Raw genomic sequence first — 23,686 nt, forward strand, 5'->3', positions numbered from 1 at the left:
AGATGCAAAAGTGATCAAAAAGAAAAGAAAAAAAGCAGCTTCTTATAAGCCATTGAGGGGGTCTAGCAGATCACCAAGGACTGGCTAGGTAACCCTTCAAACCATTCCTCCCCTTGCTCAGATTACACAAGCAGTTTGTTGGTCAGGATAACCAGAACTTTTGAGTCAGTGGCTCTTTGATCTAACATTAGGCTAAGCAAACTAGGAGAAAATTCAGACACTACAGACACATCATCAGCTTGGCTTTAATAAGTGGTGTAACCACCTATCCTTTTTATTTGGTAGCATCGTAAATAAACATTGACTCATCCTCTCTGTTCACCTCTAGTGGCTGAACCACAGAAGTTTGAGTCTGCTACATCCTTTGGCTAACAAAGCCAGGTCTTTTAGTCCAGGCAGGAGAGGATCATGCTTTAGATCCACTGTTCCAGAGTTCGATCCCTGCTGCTGACAGCGCACCTAGAGAGATCACATTACAACAGCAATACCTGGCAGTTTAATACAAACAAAAAACTACATCCTAACATGTTTGTAACTACCATCAGACCCCGTAGCTCCTCCAGAAGCCTGTTCTCACAGTCACTCATCATTTGGAGAAACAGCCTTGTTCTCATCTTCATCCAAATCTTGCAGCTGTTGACGAGAAAACTCCTCAAATACCAGGTTTTCATCCTGGGCACTGAAATGAAGGAAAGACAGGCCTTTCAAAACTGCATACCCCCTTAGTACTGAGCTCAGTTTTCCACTTGGAGCCCTTCATCGTCACTTCTCTCTTCCCTTTACGTGCAATGCCCTCTGACTTCACCAGTGGTGCCTTAAGTCCTGAACCAAAGCCCCCTGAAATCAATGGGTGTCTTTCCATTGACTTCAATGGGCTTTGGATCACATGCCTACAGCCCAGCCCTGTTGAGGTAGCTAGGACAGCAGTCAACAGCTGTTTTCTACACTAGTCAGGATAGTAGCCATGGAAGTTTACTAAATGCTGTAACATGTCCTTCCCGGCTGAATAGCATAGTCTCCAGCTGGACACCTTGGAAATGGGAAGGGCTTTTACAGACTACTAGAATTAACCTGTGGAATCAGTCTTATCCTGCTCATTCTACATTATGTTTCTGGACAAGACTAGGGGAATTTCAGATGCTTTAATCCCCCAGGAGGGATGACCAGCGGGACAATATTAAAAAGAAGCTTCATACCTCTCCATCACTGTAATTACAAGCATGCATAAAAGAAGAAAGAGGAGACACAGCAGAGGGTTAGAATAGGAGTTTACTCTAAAGCTAACAGGAATCTCACAAAATAAGAGACAAAAAGATAACTGGTTTAGGAAGTGGTGTTTTTTTCCTGGAGCTTGAGGAGCAACCCAGAAAAGCCTTATGTCATAAACTTTATCTCAATGCATAAAATATTGGTGCCCGGATGAAGCAAAATTAAATCACTTTAGGGCCTGTTTACATGTGGAAACTGACTGGCATAGATACAGCAGAGTAATTATACCATAGCTAAGGCTATACCGGTATAACTCCCCATGTGGACGCTCAGGGCTGGTCTCCACTTACCAGGGGATCAACGCGCAGCGATCAATCCACTGGGGGGCCAAAGACCCGCTAAATCGATCACCGCTCGCTCTCCCGTCAACTCCAGCACTCCACCGGAACGAGAAGCAGTAGGTAAGTCAATGGGAGAGTTTCTCCCGTCGACCCAGTGCAGTGTAGACACCGCAAAAAGTCAACCTAAGCTATTAACGTAGCTGGAGTTGCATAACTTAGACTGTGCCCCATAGTGTAGACCTGCCCTCGGTCCGGAATAAGAGACTTTATTCCGGTATAATTACTTGAAACAGAGTAATATGGAACTGAAGCTCTTAGTTGCAACATATTCCATAAGCAGAGCTCAGACATCAAAGGGGCTAAGGAGCTAAAAAAGAACTTCCCACGCTGGCTTGCTAGGAACAACTGCTGCGAAAGGCGTGCTCACCTATTAGCACCAAGCAGAGGTGATACTGCTTTGTGACATGATATTTCTCTTAATTGGTCTGTCACTCTTATTTAACTAGCCAGCCTGAACAGGGAAGAAGCCATTAATAAGCATTAAGTCAATTAAATCGCTGCACAGAAGACAAAGTGGTAGGGACCACATTTCAGCTCTTTTCTTTATTTGGCAGCTTTTATTTTAGAGAGCAGAGCTCAGAATTTTACACTTGCTTAAATCTTACACATAACTCTTTGGCACTAGCCAAATGCATTCACATAATGGGATTTTAGCCTACGCTTTCACAGTGAGGCAGTATTCCTAGCCGCTTGCTTCCCTTTGGCTAACTTGGTGCCCTCAGAGGTCTCTCCATAAAGTAGTGATTAAGCAGAGTGTACTGTGTTGTGGTGGTGGAGGGGGGTGGTTTTGGGGTCTGCTTTTCTGGTCACTTTAGTTCACGAAAGCTTATGCTCAAATAAATTTGTTAGTCTCTAAGGTGCCACAAGTACTCCTTTTCTTTTTAGCTCACCCAGTGACAGCTGCATCACCCACCCCTTCCCCTGAGCTTAATTGCAGCCAGCTAGGCCAGACTGTCCCAGAAGTGGTCAGTGTTTCTGGGTGTCTTAGTAACTTGGTGCTAAACTCAGGACCCTGAGCTCTAGACTCCCAGGGGCGTTAAGCACCTACAACTCCAGCTGAAGTCAGTGAATGGATGATTCTCAGCACTTCTGAAAACCAGGCCTTTAAAGTGCGTCAGACCCAGCTCCCGTAAACAGAACCGCCTAAAATTAGTGGATCTTTTTTTAAAGCACGGGTCTGTGTTTGTATTCCATACTCAGAGGATCATTTACTGTACCCATTGACTCCATTAAGAAATCTGGGATGTAGGAATCTTATCCAATGGTCCAAGCTCAATTGAAATGAGTTGGAAATTAAATATTTAGAGCAATACTTTTAGAAGTGCCATCACACACCATTTTGCTTTTGAATCAACGGTGTTAACATTCTTTCTTTAAATACAGTCTTTTGCCTTTTCTCCCATTTGAAGTATGATAGTTACTAAGGAAACAATGACATCACTGATGTGGGCGAAGCTTAGTGGTATCCATAAGTGCAGTATGCAGTCAATTTTTGTATAATGGGTAGGGGGAAACACGCACTGTTTTAGTCAGATTTAGAGTGTGTCAGGAGACGAGTTACATAGGTAGGTGCTGTGCTATATGCAGCACCATAACACCCATGACACGGTGCTAGGTTCGATTATGCTCCGAAAGACGCAATTATACTAATTTTAGCTTAAAGCAGCCTTTGCTTCCCACAGGCTCATTAGCTAGAGGCCAACACTCTTCTTGCCTCGATGCAACGTCTCTCTCTGCTTCGCAGTTCATGTACAATTATCATGTAGCTAAAGTTCTCAAGAGCCTGAACAAGGCTATGCAATTTCTTGCAACTATCCAACGTCTAAATAAATACAACTTGGCCTTTCAGGGTTTTGGGTTTGTTTTTTTTGGGGGGGGGGGGTTGTCTCATAGGACAGAAAATAGTATTTCATCACATGGTGTGGAAAGTTTTCTATAAGCTTGCATTATAGAATCAGAGCAGTGACTCTATAGAATTAAAGTTGGGACAGATGGTAATTTCTATTATAAGCCTGATTTTATCCTCTCCTAGCTTTTGGGGAGAGGTGGCGGGGCCTGTTTATATTTTTTTTCAAGTGTATTTTTAAGTCTTCAAAAATAGTAATTTTTGAAAGTTACAATGTAGCTAAGTGTATTACAGGTGTGAAATAAGGTTTAAAGAGATGCAACCAATGTGTACACACTGTAGGAGAAATCCCAGACACAGACTATACAGAAATCTGAGAAAGGAAAGGTAGTAATCAGTTCCTGTCCGTCCTCCAGGCACAGAAATAAAAAAAGGAGACAATAGTTAGCAATAGCCCTCCACTTCCGCTTTTAACTTTTAAAACAGCGTTGTAACAAATGCTTCAAAGATAACATACACACACATTTAAGGGACAAAATCTGCTGATGCAACTCAGCACAGCTCCATTTATTTCAATGGAGCTGTGCCAGCACGGACCAGTAGAAAATGTGGTGAGAGAAAAGAGACCGAATCCTCGACTGCTTCCTCTGCTTCACACTTTGCCTGCCTGTTTGAGATTCCCTAGGCTCAATTCATCCCTGCACAAGTAAACATGCTGATACTGGATACATTCTATTTACTCTGACCCTGTATAATCCTGGGTGGATTTTTTGGGTGGTGATGGGGAAATAGAGGTGGCATTAGTTTAGCCCAGCCCACTGAGGGCATCTTAATATGATTTTCTCCTCTGGCATTTTAATCCCACTATATTTTTGGCTTTATAAGGTGATCTCCTTCCTGCTTCTCAACTGCATCCTGCCCCCCCCCAAAAGAGAGACAGCAAAGTAAGTAGGGAGGCACAACAGACAAATTGATAACTTTTAGTTCATCAGCAATAATGAAGGGAACAGAAAAGATGAGGATGACAACTGATCTCAAAGTCCCCACTCATAAACACCTTTATCTAGCCCTCTTAGGGGTTGCACAAATCAGCTAAAAGAATTAGTCTGTCTCCTGGTGCTTCAAGATTCCCTAAACACTGTTTGCTATAGCTCAGTCTATGCAATTAACTTTTGATCCACTTAATGAAACAACATCTAATTTGGAACTAACGAAGCACATCTTTTTTCTCAGAGTTCAGTGAAAAACTGGTGGAATCACTATTACAAATCAAAGCACGAAATGACTAACAGGAATAGTGATTAGAGATAACACAGGAAGCCAGAAACTGCAGGATCTGGAAAGATTTTTAGTTTACCATCTTAATTTGGTAGGTTTTATTCTCTATTTTGGGACACTCATGTTGTGTTTCTAAATCTGCTATGCAGGTTTCAAAGGGATTTTATTTTGTTCATTGTGTTTTCCTTTTTGAAGTGAAGGCATTTCTTCCCCCAATTAACTGCTTTTAGGGTTCCCCACACAATTACTGGCAAGTCTGTCCTGTTATTAAGTTATAGGAAATCTGCTATTTTCATCTGTATGATAACCTAAAAATGAACTGTTGGAGATGACTATGATTTAGCAAATGATATGTGGGCTGCTTCTTTGGTAAGAACATGTGGCGGAGGAGTGTTTGAGAGGGATGTTTTGCAATCCTGAATTTCCAATGTATCCTTTTAAAGGCAGAGAAAAAAAGATCTATACTCTGTCTGAGACTGGACTGAAGTAAGAGGAAGATTCCATGGCTCTGGCATTAGTGTTTTCCCATAGAGGCACCAGGCCTACTTCCATTGTTAGGTTGCTGAGCGTTTGAACATGCGGGCATGTGCACACACATGCTTATGTAATGAACTGTAGCTACAGACAGACACCACAGCTATCAGCATCAATCAAACCTGTAATCTTCAGTTCCCATTCTATTTGAATTACAGGAGTAAATGAGGTATCAAGAAAGAAGTATCTTTGCTGGGATCAGGCCCAAAGCTCATGCACAGTAGGACAAAGTATTACCGTCTCCCAGTCGGATAATCTAGTCCCAAGCATCTCAGTCCACAGGAGTTCAAGTCCACCTAGAGCTCTATTTTGTAACAAATCAGATTTGATTCCCAGTGTTAGCCATGGTATACATACAGATGTGCTCACTGTTTGTTACATTTAGGGCTCATCTTCACTGCAACATCTAGCCTGAATTAGTACAGTCAAGTTAGCCTAGTTCAAGTAAGAATGGCCACAGTGCAAAATGACAGGCAAGCTACACAATGCAATTGGCTTAGCATCTGAAAAGTTGTGCAAACAGTAGCTGGAGCCTGTAACAGGTCACTGCATTATTAGCTTGAACATTAGCTGCACTCAAACATCAACCCACACCCAGACGGGCCAGCTAGCTTGAGTTTAAAGCACCCTTTAACTAGAGCTACAGATGTATTTGTGGACAGGAAGCGGGTTAGGGATAACACAAGTTATATCTTAACCCAACACTGCGGTGAAGACAAACCCTTAGTTGTGGAAACGTGTTTGGGGAATAATTAAAAAGGAATATAGTGAACTAAACAAACAAAAAAAAACAATTATGTCTGAAAATATATCTACTGAAGTCACTAGAACTGAAAAGTTAGTAAGTGTTCCCACTCCGAACCCCTGTTTGTTTACATTGTGCATTTGATAGCAATTTGGGTAAAGTTTACAAAAGTACCTAGATGATTTAAGAGCTTTGTTTTGCTTTCAAAAATGCTTTCAGGGTCTCCTAAGACAATGGGACTCAGGCATTTTCAAAAATTGTGCCCTACATGACTTTGAAGCTGAAAAATCCCATGGATTTTCAATGATATTTTGGCTCCTTAATCACTTAGACATTTGAAAAATGTTACCCTTGAAGATCTCCAGTCATTTCCACTGTTTCCTCTGCAAAGTTAATCAGTTTCTCCCTTGCTGGAAAGACCCTTATAAACATCAAGAGGGGAGAAGGAAAAAACAGTTCTGATTTCTGTAAAGCAATCTTTAGTTTAAAAACCCCTATGATATTCTATTGAAATGATGATCAGCAATGGAAATTTTCCAAAATTAGCAAGTTTATTACAAATACAAAGTTGGCACAATGTCCCTTATAACGTCTTCTCCCCCTCCTGCTCCACGTGTGTGCGAGAAGGTGTCCTATTTTTATATTTTATACACACATGCATTGAGAGAGTGTACGTGCCAACTTCTTGAAAACGTGGAAGTGGTCCTAATTTGAAGCATTCTGCATCTGGTTAGATGTGATATCTGCCTGCCCTCCATTTCTCCTGATACTCTACATTCTTCTGCCAAAATTATCTGCCTGAAGTGTGGGGAAGTAGAAGAGGGCTTTGCTGACAGCAAGCGTTCAAAAAAAAAAAAAAAAATCACACCATGCCCCCCACCAAAAATCATGCAATTAAAAAAAAAAAAAAAGATATCCATGAGATTTTGGGTTCTTTTGATTTGCCTCCTGCTTTGAGCCCTCAGGTTATACTTGCAAATATTTTCAAGCTTTTCTCTACAGCCATGACAGTTAGAAATATTGTAAATGAAAGGTGAGATTCTCATGTGCTCTTGATTCCAGCCATTGAGGCTTTTAAGAAAGACTCCAAAACATGACAACACTCATGATGATAGAGTCACAACAGTTGGCAACACTGTCTGCTTTAATCTGCTTGCTTGAGGAGTAACAAACCGTTTGTTACTCATTCCCTCCCCTGAAGTCAACGTGCGAAGCCTGGAGTTTTGGGTTTCTCATATCTTTGTGGAGCCACGTGTCTCCTTAACACTGCTTTGGAGCAAGCATTTAGTTCAAATGCTTTAGTTTTTTGTTTTGATTTGGTGGCTCAACTTCTTATCATGGAGTTATAATACTGAGCTCCCGTCTTATTTATTCAACATATCCTGCCATATACTTTATGGCCAGTAGGTGTCTCGCTAGTTATAGTTCTGCCTACGAATTTGGTGTGGCATTTTTTCCTTCTCTGTCATGCAGTTTAAGATTCCCATCAAAGGGAAATCTAGTTTGAGAAACAGTTTTAGAAACTCCTTTAGTTCACAGTGTGCTGGCTGCCTTGACTGGGCATGGCTTTGATACAAATATGTTTTTAAAAATTAGATCACTGTTTTAAGACCAGGTCACAACCCAGCCTTGAACAGTGCTAGGGAAACATTACACCCTATCCAGAGCCATGTTAGCTGGAATTGAGTTTCACTTCCTAACAAGGGCAAAATTAACATGGATGGGACCTTTAGTCTGTGCCCTGATATCTGTTTCTTCTCTCCCTCAGTACCAATGTCCTGCTCTAATTCAAAGCAAATTAAAGACAACAGGATTCATGTCTGTCCCTTTCAAGTGGAGGTTACAGTTTAGGACAAAATGCCCATCTCTACAGAACCCTTCTCTTTTGCCCGCCTCTGACCCTTTTCTTTCAGTACATCAGGGTTGGTTTGCTCATTTGACTTGGCTTTACCTCTTTGATAAACTTGTCCTGTAGTTCTTGCACCATCCCCAAGAGCAATGGCTATGTTCTTGGGCACAGCAGGATTGCACGTAACCCATGCTTTAGCTTTGGGCATTTAGTTATTTATTTTATGTGCCCAAAGACAGGGAGAGAAGCAGTGGAGGAGCAAGGGATTTTTCTTTGAATACTGTCTCTTCACATCAGGGCAACTCAGCTAGAAGGGCCTAGAAGCATCCAACAATAAGGTGTGTCAGTCATTAGATAGGCTCAGTTCCTGTTTCAGAAGTGGTATAGGAAGGTTCCATTTAGGACAAGCAGTTTGCAGGTTCCTCACATAGGCACCATCTGAGAGCTGAGCCAATCAGAGCTCATGGGAGAAAGGTTATAAATAAAGGAGTTGAAGACAGCCCTGCGAGCTCAGTAGCTGATTGACCAAGAGATGGTGTCTGCTTTGAGGGCTTGTACCACTCTGGATACAGGCTACAGATTTCTGTTTTACCAGCGACTGAAACCAGTCAACTATTAATCCAAGGACTGGAATGCTGCTAGCTATAAGAATCCCAGACTTGTTTGCTGACAAGGCTGTGACACATTTGGAAAGCGGAGCGAGACTGCCATTCTCCTCAAGCTCTGAACAGTCCAGGTGACACACACTACATATTATGGCCATACTATAAAGCCTGAGAAATCATCTCTGAAAGAAAATCAGAGGGGATGCGTGTGTGTGTGTGTGCAGGCTAAAACAGAGAATTGTGAGTGTTATGTAAATATTGCAATCTTGCATTTCAATGTGTAAAAGTAACAAAGTGGAGAAGTTTGTCTAATATCTAGCTCTTATACAGCACTTTTCAACAGTAGATATCAAAGCGTTATGACTTTACTATCCGATAGCTTTTGTTTAAAAGTTATTCATAAGTATTCCAAATGCTATTTACAATGTTTGTGTGTATTAAGTGTTTGATTACTAAGAAACTGTATGATACTCTCTCTCTTTGAAGCTGACTAGAGACTGTTAACTATATTCAAGGTTTTACATACAATAGCCCTGAGGTCTAACTCTGTGTTATGCTTTCTGAACATTTTGGAAGAGACAGAACTCTGACCTGTGCTTCAGCAAAAAGGTAAAGCTGAAGTGCAGGAAAGGTGTGTGTGTGGGGGGAGAATAATAGAGTTTAACATAATATTACCTCAGCACCCACCTGCCCATTACATATGTTTTGAGATTATCTGGCACAGCACACTCAGTTCAGGTCTCTTCCCTGCTCGGGAAGAGAGATTCTTCTGCTGGGGGAGGAGGGGTTTAATACAATAGAGGTCTATAAAATCATGACTGATGTGGAGAAGGTGAATAGGGACATGTTATGTACCCCATCCCTTGACACAAGAACCAGGGATCATTCAATGAAAATTAAAGGAGGCAGGTTTAAAAACGAACAAGGAAGTATTTCTTCACCCAACACACAGTCAACCTGTGGAGCTTGATGCCCCGGGATGTTGTGATGCCAAAAGTATAACTGGGATCAAAAAAGAATTAGATAAGTTTATGGAGGGTAGGTCCATCAATAGCTATTAGCCAAGATAGTCATGGACATAACCCCATGCTCTGGGGGTTGCTAAACCTCTGACTGCCAGAAGCTGGGACTGGACAACAGAGATTGGATTACTCATTAACAGCCCTGTTCTGTTAATTCCCTGTGAAGCATTGGGCACTATCCATTGTTGGAAGACAGGCTATTGGGCTAGATGGACCATTGGTCTGACCCAGTATGGCCATTCTGATGTTATTTTGAGGTTTCCCCTATAGCAGGAATCAAGGCATTCATAGCGGGCATCATAATATGCAAGAGACTGCGACTCATGGTGTAAGGTAGGGAATGTGGCATTACTGACCTCTTATGTTTGGCTCCTCAGGCTTGGGGTGCATGAGACGGAATGGAAGCTCTGTGCTGACTTCACTTTGGGGAGAGAAGAGAATGCATCATACCTACATGCCCATTAACTCCTGTTTTAGTCAAGCCTACACCTCCCCAGTACGATCTACCCATGTCTACTAGATGTGAAGTCCAGTTCCACCCATCTCTAAAACTCAGCTACATTCAAAGCTCCCCACCCCCACAAAAACCAAAACCACCAAGTTCAGATTTGCTTGCTCAAAACCCAACTGCAGCCATTGCTGTCCTCTACCTTTGGTTCTAGCACAAGGCCTGCGCTTAGTCCTAAATTAGTTGTTTTGCTCCTTTCTAGAGGCCTTGCACGTAACTAAAGCATAGACATCTTTATCACACTGGAGTATTCAGAGTCCTTTGACCTAACAGGTTAAGGGGTTTTTAATTTATGCGGGGGGTGGGGATAGGAGGCAAAGTGTCATGGCCTTGATTGTGTCGTTTGGAAAGGCAGAAAACGTAGCAGCTTTACCTGGAGGTGAGATCTCCCAGCATGCTAAGTAAACAGAAAAACAAAAAACGTGCTTGTGATGTGCCCTTTGCTCCATGAATACATCCAAACAAGACAAAGCTTCCAGCTAACCAGCCATGCCCTATTCTCTCTTCAGTCATCTAGCACAATGGCTCTAGACGGTGGGTCTCTGATGGTCTGGAGCACTTCCAGGTGGCCCATCTGCCAAGCTTCCACACAGATATTTCCTGCTTACTGGAGCACAGTCCAGGATCCTAAGGCTTTCAAGAGGTTCTTTAGGCCAATAAAATTAGAGAAACCCAAAGCGCATCTCCGCACCCTGCATCATTACTTAATGTCTATCTTGGCTGGGTGTTTCTTCTGTGTAAATTCAGCTATGATCAGTTCCGCAGAGGACACCAAAATTTGAGGTAACACACACACGAGTGAACCAAAGTGAGCTAGAGAAATTAGAGCAGTAAGGACTGCAGGCACGGAAGAAAGATTCCATATTAACATAAAATCCTATCACCAGGGTGGGAAAGAAAAAGCACACACAAATGGCGGAGTGGGCACCACCAGGAAGTCTCATCCCATTATATTGCAGAGAGTTCATTTTCCTCATCTCCTTAACACCGTCTCAATATTTTTTTGGGGGGGGGGGCGGGGGGAGGTATAATCAAGTGCTGCAGTTGCTGTAGGAAAGGGGTGGTGGGATTTGGAATGAGAGGAGAGTTGTCCATCAGATCTTTAGTAGTTCGATGAGTTTATGAACCACTGAGTTATAGCAGCGTCTCCACTGAATTCAGTTCCCTCTGGTCCTTTCCCCACACCCTCCCATGTCTTTTCTCTCTTCTCCCGCACAATGCAATGCTCAAATATAAACATCTCTGCTTCAAAGAAATTATGCAAGCAAGAATAAGAAATCAGACGGTAAAGAATCAAATTAGGTGATACTTATAAATAAGTGTTACTTTGTCAAATCCATCCTGTGGATGGAGGGAAGGGGGTTCTGAACCTCAAACAGCAAATGTTCACAAGGCTCCATTCACAGCTGCCCCCTAAATCCACAGGATGGATTAAAACACAAGCCAGGAGACCATGCAAGGCAACACTTATTTTATCACAAGTACAAGCCAAACCATTGATCCTGATTTAGATTATAACAAGATCGAGACACAGAGAATCCGGTGATGCTGAATGCAAGTGCAAATCAACACTTCTCACCAGCTGAGAGTTATTCTTGTCCCCTTCCATATTGCCACTGATATCAGGAAGCTGAACGTCCCCCATAAAGCTAAGTAGTGGGGGATAACACCAGAATTTCCCAGTAAGCTCAGTGGGTAGAAGGTCTGGACCACAGCATGTCTGGGCCCAAGGGTGTGCATCTCAGCCTTGTGCAGTAGGCAAGTGAAGACTTGGAGGTACATTTTTGATTGAAGCTTTATTTGCATTCTTACAGCATAAAAAAACAACACATTTTCAAAATCAGAGAGGAGTCTACACTCAGAATTGAGCTGCAGGGGCATCTAGCATCTGAGGAAGGTTCTCCCCTTACAGATTGGGAAGAATTTAGGGCTGGCCAAGTGAGATGACATTGCCTAGAGGCTTCCAACCTCAAGACAGCATGTTCTAAACTGCACCCCCTTTTAGGGGGACCAGATAGCAAGTGTAAAAAATCAGGACATGGGGGGTGGGGTGGGGGGTAATAGGAGCCTATATAAGAAAAAGACCCCAAAATCGGGACTGTCCCTATAAAATTGGGACATCTGGTCACCCTACCCCCTTTCTCCTAACTATGGACTGTCCTCTACAAAACAGGCACATTTTCCATCTCTAGTCTATACAGATACCAAGTGCATTGCTCTTACCCTGAGACAACGAGCTTCACCTTCACCTTGTAGGCAACCAGAATCCCCAGCACTGTCTTGTCGATCCCATCCTTAATACTACAGGAAAGAAAAAAAAGTCAGAGTGGGGACTACACAGTGCACTATCAGCACAGGGCTAGAATCAAGCAGCCAAGTGAGCACATCCCATTCTCAGGTATTAAACATATTGAGAGAGACCTTGGGACAGCAGATACCCTTCCACACCTGGAAATATAGCCTGGGGCACACACCAAGGTGAAATAGATCCCAGCTTGAATGAATATAAGTCACTCTTCCAACTTGACCTATATGCAAAACTTAATGTGATATTATAGGATATTCTCTCTCTACCCTCCCTTCCTCTTTGGTACTCTCTATTGGTTGGTACCCTTCAGAATAGGACTCACATGGTACTGGAAGCCAAGTTTGTGTCTTCATCCTTTAACTTTCCATCCAGTGCTATGCCTCGTTTGTCACGGTTATTTGCCAGCAAGGGCAGAAGTATCAATGTCTTGGTGATGGTACTATTTGGCTGCACTTTCTCCCTTAGAGTGGATTGGGGAGGGGAGGAGGAGGAGAGAGAAACACATTCAGTTGAAGAACAGATCTGGTTATGGGAATTTCAGAACAGATGATTGCAGAGCCAGGCACCAACTGCCCAATACTTTCCAGGAAAAAAAAAAAAGCCTTAAAAACAAAGCTATGTCTGGCTTGATCTACAACCAAGACCAGAAAATCCAACATTCAGGCCAGACCCTATGCACACTAGCAAAGCAAACTTCAAAGCATTCCTGAAAACTGAGCAAGTGGTTTCAATACCATAATCATTTATCTGGTTTTCACACATTAAGGCCAGAGGGACCATTATGATCTAGTCTGATCTCCTGCCACACAAAGGAAATTCAATTTCATCCAATTATTTTTCAAGCCATTGATTTTTGGTGGCATTACCCCATATCTTTTAGAAACACACCCAATCTTGATTGAAAGACTTCAGGCGAAGGAGGATCCTCCACCCTCCTTGGTAAGTTGTTCCAAGGGTTAGTTACCCTCACTGTCAAAATTTTGCATCTTTATTTCTAGCCTGAATTTGTTTAGCTTCCACTTCCAGCCATTGCAACTTGTGGACCAGTGGATACGTCTACACTGCAAAAACAAAACCACAAAAACCCTGCAGCAGTGAGTCTCAGTCGGAGTCAACTGACTCGGTCTCACAGACTTGCGCTATGGGGCTAAAAATAGCAATTTCCACTTGTGCTGGAACCGAGGCTCTGAAACCTGGCGAGCGAGGGGGGTGGGTTCATATCCCAGACTCCAGCCCAAGTTGGAATGTCTACGCTGCTATTTTTAGCCCTGTAGCCCTAGTCTGAGTCAGCTGACCTGGACTCAGACTCTCTGCCGTGGGTTTTCAGCTAGACTAGAGATCCTTCTACCGCTCCCCATGTAGGCCATCACCTATTGGATAAGTAAAGTAAACGGAGTTTCTTAAGTCTCACAATCATGTAAAGTAACCACAAACAAGCTCCCAGTGTGAATGAAATACAAGCAAAATAAGTTACAGTATTTAATCTCAGATCAAATCGATAAATCACTCAAGGCAACAACTCTGCTTTTCTCTTTAATTACTCAGCCCTCTATCCCCTTGGTACCAGCCCCTTCTACATAACTGAATAGACCATTTAGGCTTACAGCCTGGAGCCTTACACAACTCATGTGTTAGTCTGTTTTGTGTAGAGTGGAGCACTAATTCAGGACTGCAAAGCTCATTTTTCCCCCATCAAGCACTGGTTGAGCGGGCAAGCAGGCCAAGGACTGGCATTTAGGTAGGTCAGCAGGCTGTGCGCCAAGATCCAGTTGGTTACTTTATCTGGGCTATCTGGCAAGGATACACTGGTGGACTTGGTGCAGATCGTTAGGTTTGGGGATTTTAAAATTACTTAGACACGAACATGGTGTTTGTTTTTTTTAAACAATAGATATAAAAATAATAGATACGGAAACAAAAGGTACAGCTCAATATACATAGCAGCTGTGGGCCCATTTCTGCCCTCTCTGGGAACTGTATTCATAACCAAAGGCAGAATCAAGTCCTGTTTTCCTGGAAATTCACCCACCACTAGAAGGGACTGTTTTATGGTTAGCTCAGGCTAGAATGTTATTACTCAATTGTTGGTCTAATAAAATCTCACTCACTAGTAATAGCTACACAGCTACTGTGATCTTAACTACACATTGAAAACCAGGTAAATATATACAGACTGCTATTTTAAGAATATTTATATTTATTTAAAATAAAATATTTATTTTAAAAATATATATAAATGCATATATTTAATGCATTTCATTGACCTGACACTCAATTCTGAAGGCTCAATTAAAGTTATTCAGTTAAGCAGGTATTTTGGGGATGTGCCCCACAGTTTTGAAAGCCTATAACTAATTTAATAAAATAAAATAGCCCCCTTGAATGGGATTGTCTGACAGTTTCAGTGCAGGATGTGGCATAGCTGTTGTGACTCTCAGAAGAGTGATCTGTAAGCCAGCCATAGCCCAGGGTGACAATTACAAGTTATCATTTTGAAACTCCTTTAAAGATGGATAGGATGGATTTATGCTCTTATCATAGTCAACCTATAGAACTTGTTGCCAGAGGATGTTGTGAAGGCCAAAACTATAACAGGGTTCAAAAAAGAACTAGAGAAATTCCTGGAGGACAGGTCCATCAATAGCTATTAGCCAGGATGGGTAGGGATGCAGCACTATGGTCTGAGTGTCCCTTGCTTCTGTTTGCCAGAAGCTAGGGATGGATCACTTGGTGATTACCTGTTCTGTTCATTCCCTCTGAAGCACCTGGCACTGGCCACTGTTGGAAGACAGGATACTGGGCTAGGTGGACCATTGGTCTGACCCAGTATGGCTGTTCTTATGCATTGGAATATCCCGTCTTTCAGATCCCTGAGTGGAGGGCTGGGGCAGTCCCTGGCTGGTGGGAGAGGAGACTCCCATCTTAATGTAGCTGGGCAGAAGTGGCACCTTTTTAATTACTTGGCGCCTTTTACATTTTACTCCCCCAGCGGCACTCCGGGTCTTCGGCGGCGGGTCGGGGGGAGCGGAGATAAAAAAGGCGCCACCCCCGGTACTCACCCGGCGGCACTCCGGGTCTTCAGCAGCACTTCGGCATTGGGCCCTTCACTCGCTCCGGTCTTTGGCGGCATTGCAGTGGCTGGGGGGGGTCCTTCAATGCTGAAGACCCAAGTGAGTGAAGGGCCCGACGCCGAAGTGCTACTGAAGACCTGGAGCGCCGCTGGGTGAGTACCGGGGGTGATGCCTTTTTATTTTTTTTTAATCTCCACTCCCCCTGTTTTTTGCACCTGGCTACGCCACTGCCCATCTCGTGTCTTTTCCATTGTTTCAAACAAAACTACAGCGGGCAAGAGAATTCTCAGTGTATCAAGTGAACTGTTTTCATCCAGGGCATGGGGTGGAGAGAGAGAGAGAGAATGGGGCTGATCATCGAAAACATGATAGCTGACCTCTGTCAGCATCCCCTTAGTCTGAGGGGTGGCAGGGCTGCACCAGGAAACTAGCTCCAGACCATAGCTGAGAGCCTCTAATTTCTGGTGAGAGAAGATACTTAAAAAGGGAGCGAAGGAAATGAGTGAGTAGGGTAGAGAAGGGAAAGCAGGACAATCAGATACTCACTGCACCTCCTCCATTGCTACCGCCTTCGTGTAATAGTCACTCGAGTACAAAACCACATTGGCAACTTGCTCCACTAAGAGAGAGAGAACAAAAACAGGAGTGAGGGGACAGAATCAATGATACAGACACAGCATATAAACAATGTAAACGACTACCCTTCTCAAGAAGGAACAAACAGGGACAACAGGTAGGGCACATACAATTCACAGACCTCCCATATAAACACAAGCTCTAGAATTTTACCCAGTTACTCTCATATTGTGTTCAATAATGTATGTTTGACTAAAACACATATTCCAGAAAGGCACAGGGCCCTGAAGCCATCAAAAGATGGAGAATTCACCACTTTCCTTAGTAGTTTGTTCCAATGGTTAATCATCCTCACTGGTAAAAATTTACACCTTATTTCTAATTTGAATTTGTCTGGCTTTAGATAAATGGTATTTTCTCCCTGTGGAGATCACAGTCAATCACCGCTTGATCTTTTGGATAACAAACAGATTGAGTTCTTTAAGTCTTTCACTGTAAGGCATTTTCTACCCAGCCCTCATATCATTTGTGTCTATCTTCTGCACCCTCCCCAATTTTTCAACATCCTCTTTAAAACATGACACTAGAACTGGATGCAGTGTTCCAGTATCAGTCTCCCCAGTGCTGTATGCAGGGGTAAAATCACCACCCTCTTCCTACTCACTCATCCCGTTTATACGGCCAAGGATCAGATTCATCTTTTTTGTCGCAGTATCGCACTGGGAGATCACGCTGAGTTGCTTGTCCACTATGATCCCTAAACTCCTTTACAGAATCACTGCTTCCCTGGATATAGTCACCTATTCTGTAGGTATGGCCTGAATTCTTTGTTCCTTGATGAACGACATGGCATTTGTCTGTATGAAAACACATTTTGTTTGAATGGCCCAGCTTACCAAGTCACTCTGTAGGACTGCCCTGTCTGCACCATTTACCATTCTGCCAACCTGTGTGTTGTCTGCAAATTTTATCAGCAGTGATGTTATATATACTTCCAGATCACTGATAAAAACATTGAACAGTGCCAGGCCCAGAACTGATCCCAACATAACCTCACTAGAAATAACCACATTCAATGACAATTCCCTGTTGGCAACTTCAAAGTGTCCTGCTGCTCATGCAACCTCTGCATCTCACATATTTAAGCCCATCACCTTCCCACACAGGAGGCAGCATGATTTAAAGCACTGGACTGGGACTCTGGAGACCTGCTTTCTACCACCAGCTCCCGTTGCCTGGCCTTGGGCAAGTCATTTGCCCTCCTTGCGCCTTTGTTTCCTCTCCTATCCTTTGTGTCTCTCTCTCTCACTAGGTGTTCGTAGATGGCCCAATACAATGGGGTTTTAATTTTAGTTGTGGCCTTTAATTTGTATTATGGTAACACCTAAAGCCAAGCAGTACTGGAACTGAACCTCAATATCCTGCCTTTGCCCTTCCTCAGGGAGAAGGGGGGGACCCCTTCAGTGCTCTAAGATGGGCAGTCTCCCATAACAAGAACCCTCTTGCCAGCTGTCATTTCGCTTGTATCAGTGATGGGCCTGAAAGGCAGCAGAGGCATTGGAGCAGCATAGGGACACTGACAGGGCAATGGGATGGAGCAGGGTGACCCCACGTCTGTTTAAGTGAGGGACACTAATAGGTTCCAGCTCTGACGACAGGATGAAAACACAAACCCCACGCTGCGTAGCCCCCACGGGATTAAGGACAACAGCAAAAACGTACCCAGCACTCTGATCTTCTTCACTGTTTTCTCTGTATTGTTGGTCACGGTGACAGTGACAGGAATGGGCTCGCCATGGTAAAACACCTGGAAGAGTCAGATGGGCTCAGCACTTGACGCATAACCTAGCAGAAGGGCTTGTACAATCTAAAAAAAAATACAATTCTAGTCCCCCTGTGGACTGATGATGGGGCATCAACTACTCCAGGTACATACAGCCTCCGTGCCTACGGCCTGAGCCGAAGCCCACTGAAGCCAATGGGAGTCATTCCACTGACTTCAGTAGTCAGTCACTATTGAATTGTGTAGCAGAGCACCAGTGAAAGAGCTCACGCACTCCATTCCCGGCTACTGCTGACAGCAGCGACTGAGAGAAATGGTGTCAAAGCACTTGAATGTTAGAGCAAGTCAGAACAAACTGAATCCAGGTGCAAATGTCTCAGGGAGGGGGTTTTGGGGCAGCGAAGGAGGTATTTGCTTCTGAGCAATGAGCAGATGAAGCTCTCCGGGGCAGGCTGCTCACCTCTTTACTTAGACGTGCTCTCAGGTGCAGTGGCTTGCTGGACATGAAAAACTGCCAGGTGGTCTCAGCTTGAGGTTGGGGTCCTGGTTCTTCTGGGGCAAACTGTACTTTACGGATCAACAGGCGTACAAAATTCCTGAGGAGCAGCAAACAGAACTGCAGTTACACAGAGCAGACCCTCCTACTTCACTGGAGTGGTTGTTCACCTGCATTCACATCCCTTTCGGAACATTTCCGATGGAAGGATCTGAACACCAATACCTAGAGCAGAGCTGAACCAGCGCCAAGAGACTGTCCTGATTCCACACACATTCTGTTACCTTTTGGGAATTCGCTCTTCCACGTTCTCTGTACAGAAAGCTTTCACCTCAAAGTCCACCCCGCAGCACTGCCACAGAGAAAGAGAGAGAGAAGCTGTGAAATTTGTTAAGTGGTTAGCAGCCTTCCTATACAAGAAACTCTGCAGGTGTAACACCCAGGGTTTGGAAAAATCTTCCTGAACTTGACAACTGACACTTCCAAGCCTATTATGTTTCCTAGTGAGGCAAGTGCTATCGACTCACTCCGAGCAACATGTCCCATGTTCTTAAAGATTAGCCACCTGTCCTGTGTTTCTAAAATGACTAACATCAGTCCCATTTAGTTCTCTCTTTAAAGATTTGTGAAACCTTTTGCTAACATATTTCTATTGTTAAGAAGACATACAATGTATCCCTGTGACCTCCAGTGTCTGCCCAACCCTTCTGCATCACTTTTTCATAAGTCCAATCTAGTTGTTTGGACAAGTATCCAATATTTTAAAATGCATTATCCTTGAGTAACTGCTCTTGTTACCTAGTTACTCTTAACAGGGTTTGTTTTTTTACCCAAACATGTAACACAAGTTTCTTCCATATATATTTTAAATTAATGGGAGATCTTGGCACTTGGTCTAAAAAAAGGCATTAGATTTCAGACACTTGAGTGAGAGTGTGTGTGATGTGAGTGAATATTTAACACAAGCTTGTCTGACACCACACTTATTTCATTTGTGGCCAACCTCCATCTCCTGTAGTATTCTGAAGGAAATGGAGTCTCAGGTTTCAGTGAAATGCTTTCTGCCCCCAACTGTTATACTGCTATTGATCGGTTACTAAATGAGACTGGATACTCAAAATGCCTCTGACTCCATCCCACTCTGGCTTATTTCCTGTTGGGTGGTTCACAAGATGGCACAATTCCACATCTCCAGTGATGGAAAGTACATCAACTTCTGTGTTACCTAGTTCTTGCTCTCAAAATATTTGAGCCAAATATGCATCTCTTGCTCTTTCCTGGGAATTTCTTCCCCAGTAGAAGTACTGAATATATGAAACCCTGTTGGTCTCACCTTCCCGACATCATTAGGGGCTGGTTGCAGGGAAACTGAACAGGGCAGATAGTCTGGAAACTGAGGAAAAAAACCAGAAAAATTATCCAGATCCCCAACTCTATTGCTCCTAAAATGATACAGCGCTCGTGATAGGTGCATGAGTGACAGCCTGAGACAGCACAGCCCATTAGTTCTCCATAAAAGACAAGCCTGAGCAGCATCAAGGCAAGCGTCCCAACATTACCCTGCCCAAGTGCCCCAACCAGGCACTGGAGGACCACTGACATTGTTAATTGTATTCCAATAGTGCCTAGAGAGCCCAGCTGAGAGAGAGGCCCCATTGTTCTAGGCACTGCACACATGTAAGCTCCTTGGGGCAGGGACTTCTAATTTAAATAGATAAGACAAAGGGTGGGAGGAGAAACAAAGGATCAGAAAGGGGAAATGATTGCCCAAAGTCAGACAAATTGGTAGCAGAACCCCAGGATTAGAACCCAGGACTCCTGACTTCCAGTCCAGTGCCCTACCCACGGGATAATTCTGCTTCCATTTCAGGGGAGTGAGTGAAAGATAGTGGATTCATGTAAGGGTCACATGGGCACAGAGACTGGACTAACGAGGCCAAAGATAGTGTTTGAGGACATCTGTCCATGGGGAACTGGACTGAGATCACTAGAACAGCCAGCAGAGAGTAAGAGCGCTCAGTCGCTTTTGGCCTGGGCAGGACGTGAGCTTGTGATGAAAGGTTCCAGCTCTGCCCCGCTGGAACGACATGGCCTGGAAGTTCTACCACCTGTGCCACACTAGAAATCCCAACAGTCTGAGCTTGGTGGAGGTCTCCATTTTGTCTTTGAATGGTTAGTAGACATGTCACAAGCCTAGACTTTGCAGAGTCAGTTGAAAGCCTATTTGCTACAGTATCAGTATATGGCAGATTCTAAATGGGATTCCACTAGATACTATGGTCTCTAAGGCAGAGTGAAGGGGACGGGATGTCTCTGGGGTAAGAAGAGGAAGCAGACATATGGGCTGTAGATCTACTCATGTTAATGTTTTCTATAGCACCTATCAAAGTGGTATCTAAGACGTTCTGATGATACAGTGATAAGCACCAGTATAAGCACCTAGACAGGCTGGTAGAAGAAGATTGCACAGTGACATTCTGAGGGGACTTCACGGAGTCTCTGGGCCAGACGTGCATGAAGAAGCTTGGGAGCAAGCTAGCAATGGTGTCTGGGGAGATAGCAGGTGGGAGGATAAGGCTGGGGTAGAAGTGCTGACAGACTAGGCAGAGGGAAGGAGCTGGGCATCCTGAAAAATGGCCACAGAAGTGGTAGCAGCCAGGTTAAGTATCTGACTGCCACTGAGGCCTGTAACCTGGGTGTCACCTTCGACTCTGCTCTCTCACCGGAGCAACATTCAGGCCATTTCTACATCTGTCTGCTTTCTCCACACAGCATCTCCAAACTCCAGCCCCTTCTCTTGTCCACACAGCCAAAACTCTTGTCCAAGCCCACATCACTTCACATCCTGACTACTGCAGTCTTCTCCTTTCTGGCATGGATCCTCTGCTCCCCCCAACTCTATTCAGAATGCTGCTGCTAAGATCGCCTTCTTGGCTAGTCACTCTGACCATGTCAGCCCTCTGAGGCCCGCCTCTGACTCACCTCCACATCAAATACAAACTTCTCGTAACTTCTTCATAACTCAGTCTGACCCCACTTCACAGAACTAGAAGCCTACCTCACTGCCAACCCTTGCCCTCCCTCGCCAAGCATTCCCAGCCTTTTCCTCCACTGGCCAACTTCTTTGAATCGCATGCTTTTTCATATGCTGCCCCACAAGCACAGGAAAAGTTCCCCACTAAAAGCCGTACAGCCACTTCCTTACCTTTTTCCATACCCCTCAAGACGCGTGTCTGCTGTGGAACGTCCAAAATCCAGCCCACTGCCCATAGCCACGCAGGTATCAAGTGGTCACTTCCCTTCTTTCCTTCCTCTCTCTCATATCCCACCCCAGTAAAATATTTGTAATCATTGCAACTAATAAAGCTGGGCCAATTTGCCACCAGATTCATTTGCTTCTGTGTTGTAGCCACATCCCCTATTCTTGACCATGCGTGTCTTGAGACTGTAAGACCTCGGGGGCTGTCTCTGATCTGTGCTTATACAATGCCGAGCATAATGGGGCCACTAAACCCAGCTGGACTTTTGGGTGCTACCCAAATATAAGCAATAATTGTATTAACTCATTTTAATAATTATTCCAGCAAAACGTAGGGTTTTTTGCAAATCAGTTCCACAACTCAAGGCATAGACACATCCTCATGAGTACACAAGGCAGTAGTATAAGCAAATATTCTGGCAATAGGGGAGCGAGACACATAGGTGGAAACATTAAGGGCTTTTATTGTCATAAAGTCATTATGGTTCCCTGTATAAGGAATTTTTTTGTGTGCAGTCAGAACCCCTCCACTTTGTTAAATCCTTAGCACACATGGGGTGGTAAATAATGGTTGCCATCTAACCTCTGACTCAAAGTTAGAGTTTTAGGTAACATTAATCTCCTCTTCAGATTATCATGGAGTGCTGACAGGCTGGATAATAAGGGTCAAGTAGAAGTGGGTCAGAGGCTCATGTGAGCCACTTACTGTTAAAACAAAAGGATAAGCATTGTTCCCCAGCTTCTTCATCAGACATTCCTGCAATTGGGAGAGAGATTCCCATTTCTCCACTGGTGGATACAACTGTATCCTAGAGAAAAAAAGATCCTTTCGGAAGGTCAGACCCATCACATCAATGTCTTCTTGGCCATACCGGAAAGCACAGGTCAGAGTCACATACACTGGAAAGAACATACACAGTAGATTACACTTTCAGTGAGCAGCCAATTCAGAGATTTTGAGACTTAGAGACCATCTGTGTTACAATTATGGAGTCCAGGAAAACAGTTACAACACTGTTGTGTCCCTCCCCCTGGCCCTGGTTCCAATTCATAATATAGCAAAGATCTTAAGTTTGTTTTGTAATGAGACTGAAGTCTTGGACCATATTCAAACAGATGTCCAACAACCGGAAGTTCTCTCCCCAGGATGAGGTGAATTTTGCGTAAGCCAATTAGAGCCCTGAAAGCAGGAGAGATCCTTGCTTTGCAGTGAGAGATCACTGAAGAGGTAGCAAACTCTGAAATCATTTAAAACATCAAACCCTTCTTCCCCTTGATGATCTCAGGATCCACTAACAAGACACCATCTAGAAAGAAGAAATAGAAAATAGTAAATGTTAAGCAGTATGGGGGAAAAATAATTGGGGTTTATTAAGTCAAAAAACCTATAAGAAGAGCTTGTGTCTGGACTTACCTACAGGTTCCACACCATCTATGTGGTCAATGAAGTCTCGTTTTCCCAGGTAGATAGTTACCTGTAGGAAGGAGACAATGCAGATGGGGCAAGACCAGCCAGGGCATCAATCCTGCCAAGAGCTGAGCACTTTAGCCCAATTGAGCAAAATAACTTTTAAGCATATGCTTAAAAAAAATTAAGCACATGAGTAGTTTCCGTTGAAATTATCAGGACTATTCATGAGCTTCAGTATTTAACTGGATCAGGGTAAAGGGCTCAGCACGTTGCAGGACCAAACTCCAAAAGCATGACACAATTCCTTGTGTCTGCCGCACAGGAGCTGTGCAGTGAAGGACTTTTGCCTCAAACTGGAAAGATGGCGAGTCGGTCTTGATTTAGACATCTGGACAGCTAACAGAGACGTCCAATGAGGTGGTTGGGAGAGGCGTTGCCATCCTATGTAAGATCGGTCATTATGTTAACATGCAGGTAGTCCACTTTATCAATTCTGTAACATAGCCAACCACTAGGGCGTGAGTATAAATCAAATTATTTTCAAAAGAAGTGGGGTGAAGACAAGTGTCCCATAAATAGATCCCCAGGTAAGCAAGGCAGTGGCCCTGTCCACCCATGGCTCAACCTGGTGGGTATGCATGCCAATTACTGTGCTACTTACAGCTTTATCACGGGACATCTTCTTGTAGACAACATGTGATTGAGGGGGACTGGCGTTCTTCAGAGAAATTGAGGAAAGAGTAGCCACCTTATGAGACTCAGCACAGCTCATTTCCACAGATGGG

The 23,686-nt window shown here is 43.8% G+C and overlaps 1 protein-coding gene across 1 annotated transcript; it reads right to left on the reverse strand.

Annotated features, from left to right (window-relative positions):
- Positions 1–357: 357 nt before the first annotated feature.
- SAG (S-antigen visual arrestin) lies at positions 358–23,686 on the reverse strand. Its single transcript, XM_073358807.1, has 14 exons — positions 23,563–23,686; positions 22,905–22,965; positions 22,753–22,797; positions 22,197–22,390; positions 19,565–19,624; positions 18,516–18,583; positions 18,196–18,331; positions 17,675–17,759; positions 15,923–15,995; positions 12,628–12,765; positions 12,221–12,298; positions 10,371–10,394; positions 9,846–9,910; positions 358–679 (listed from the first exon to the last, which is right to left on the reverse strand). The coding sequence occupies exons 1-14, from the start codon at positions 23,671–23,673 to the stop codon at positions 474–476; spliced, it is 1,344 nt and encodes a 447-aa protein (XP_073214908.1). The 5' UTR covers positions 23,674–23,686; the 3' UTR covers positions 358–473.

Source organism: Lepidochelys kempii, chromosome 9, assembly GCF_965140265.1.
Source record: "Lepidochelys kempii isolate rLepKem1 chromosome 9, rLepKem1.hap2, whole genome shotgun sequence".
Lineage (NCBI taxonomy): Eukaryota > Metazoa > Chordata > Testudines > Cheloniidae > Lepidochelys > Lepidochelys kempii.

Coding starts and splice junctions, on each gene's coding strand:
- SAG (XM_073358807.1), bottom strand. CDS start 23,673: ATGAGCTGTGCTGAGTCTCATAAGGTGGCTACTCTTTCCTCAATTTCT. Junction 12,299..12,627: donor AACTTGGCTTCCAGTACCAT/GTGAGTCCTATT, acceptor TCTTTCCTGTAG/TATTAAGGATGGGATCGACA. Junction 680..9,845: donor TGAGGAGCCAAACATAAGAG/GTCAGTAATGCC, acceptor CCTTCATTTCAG/TGCCCAGGATGAAAACCTGG.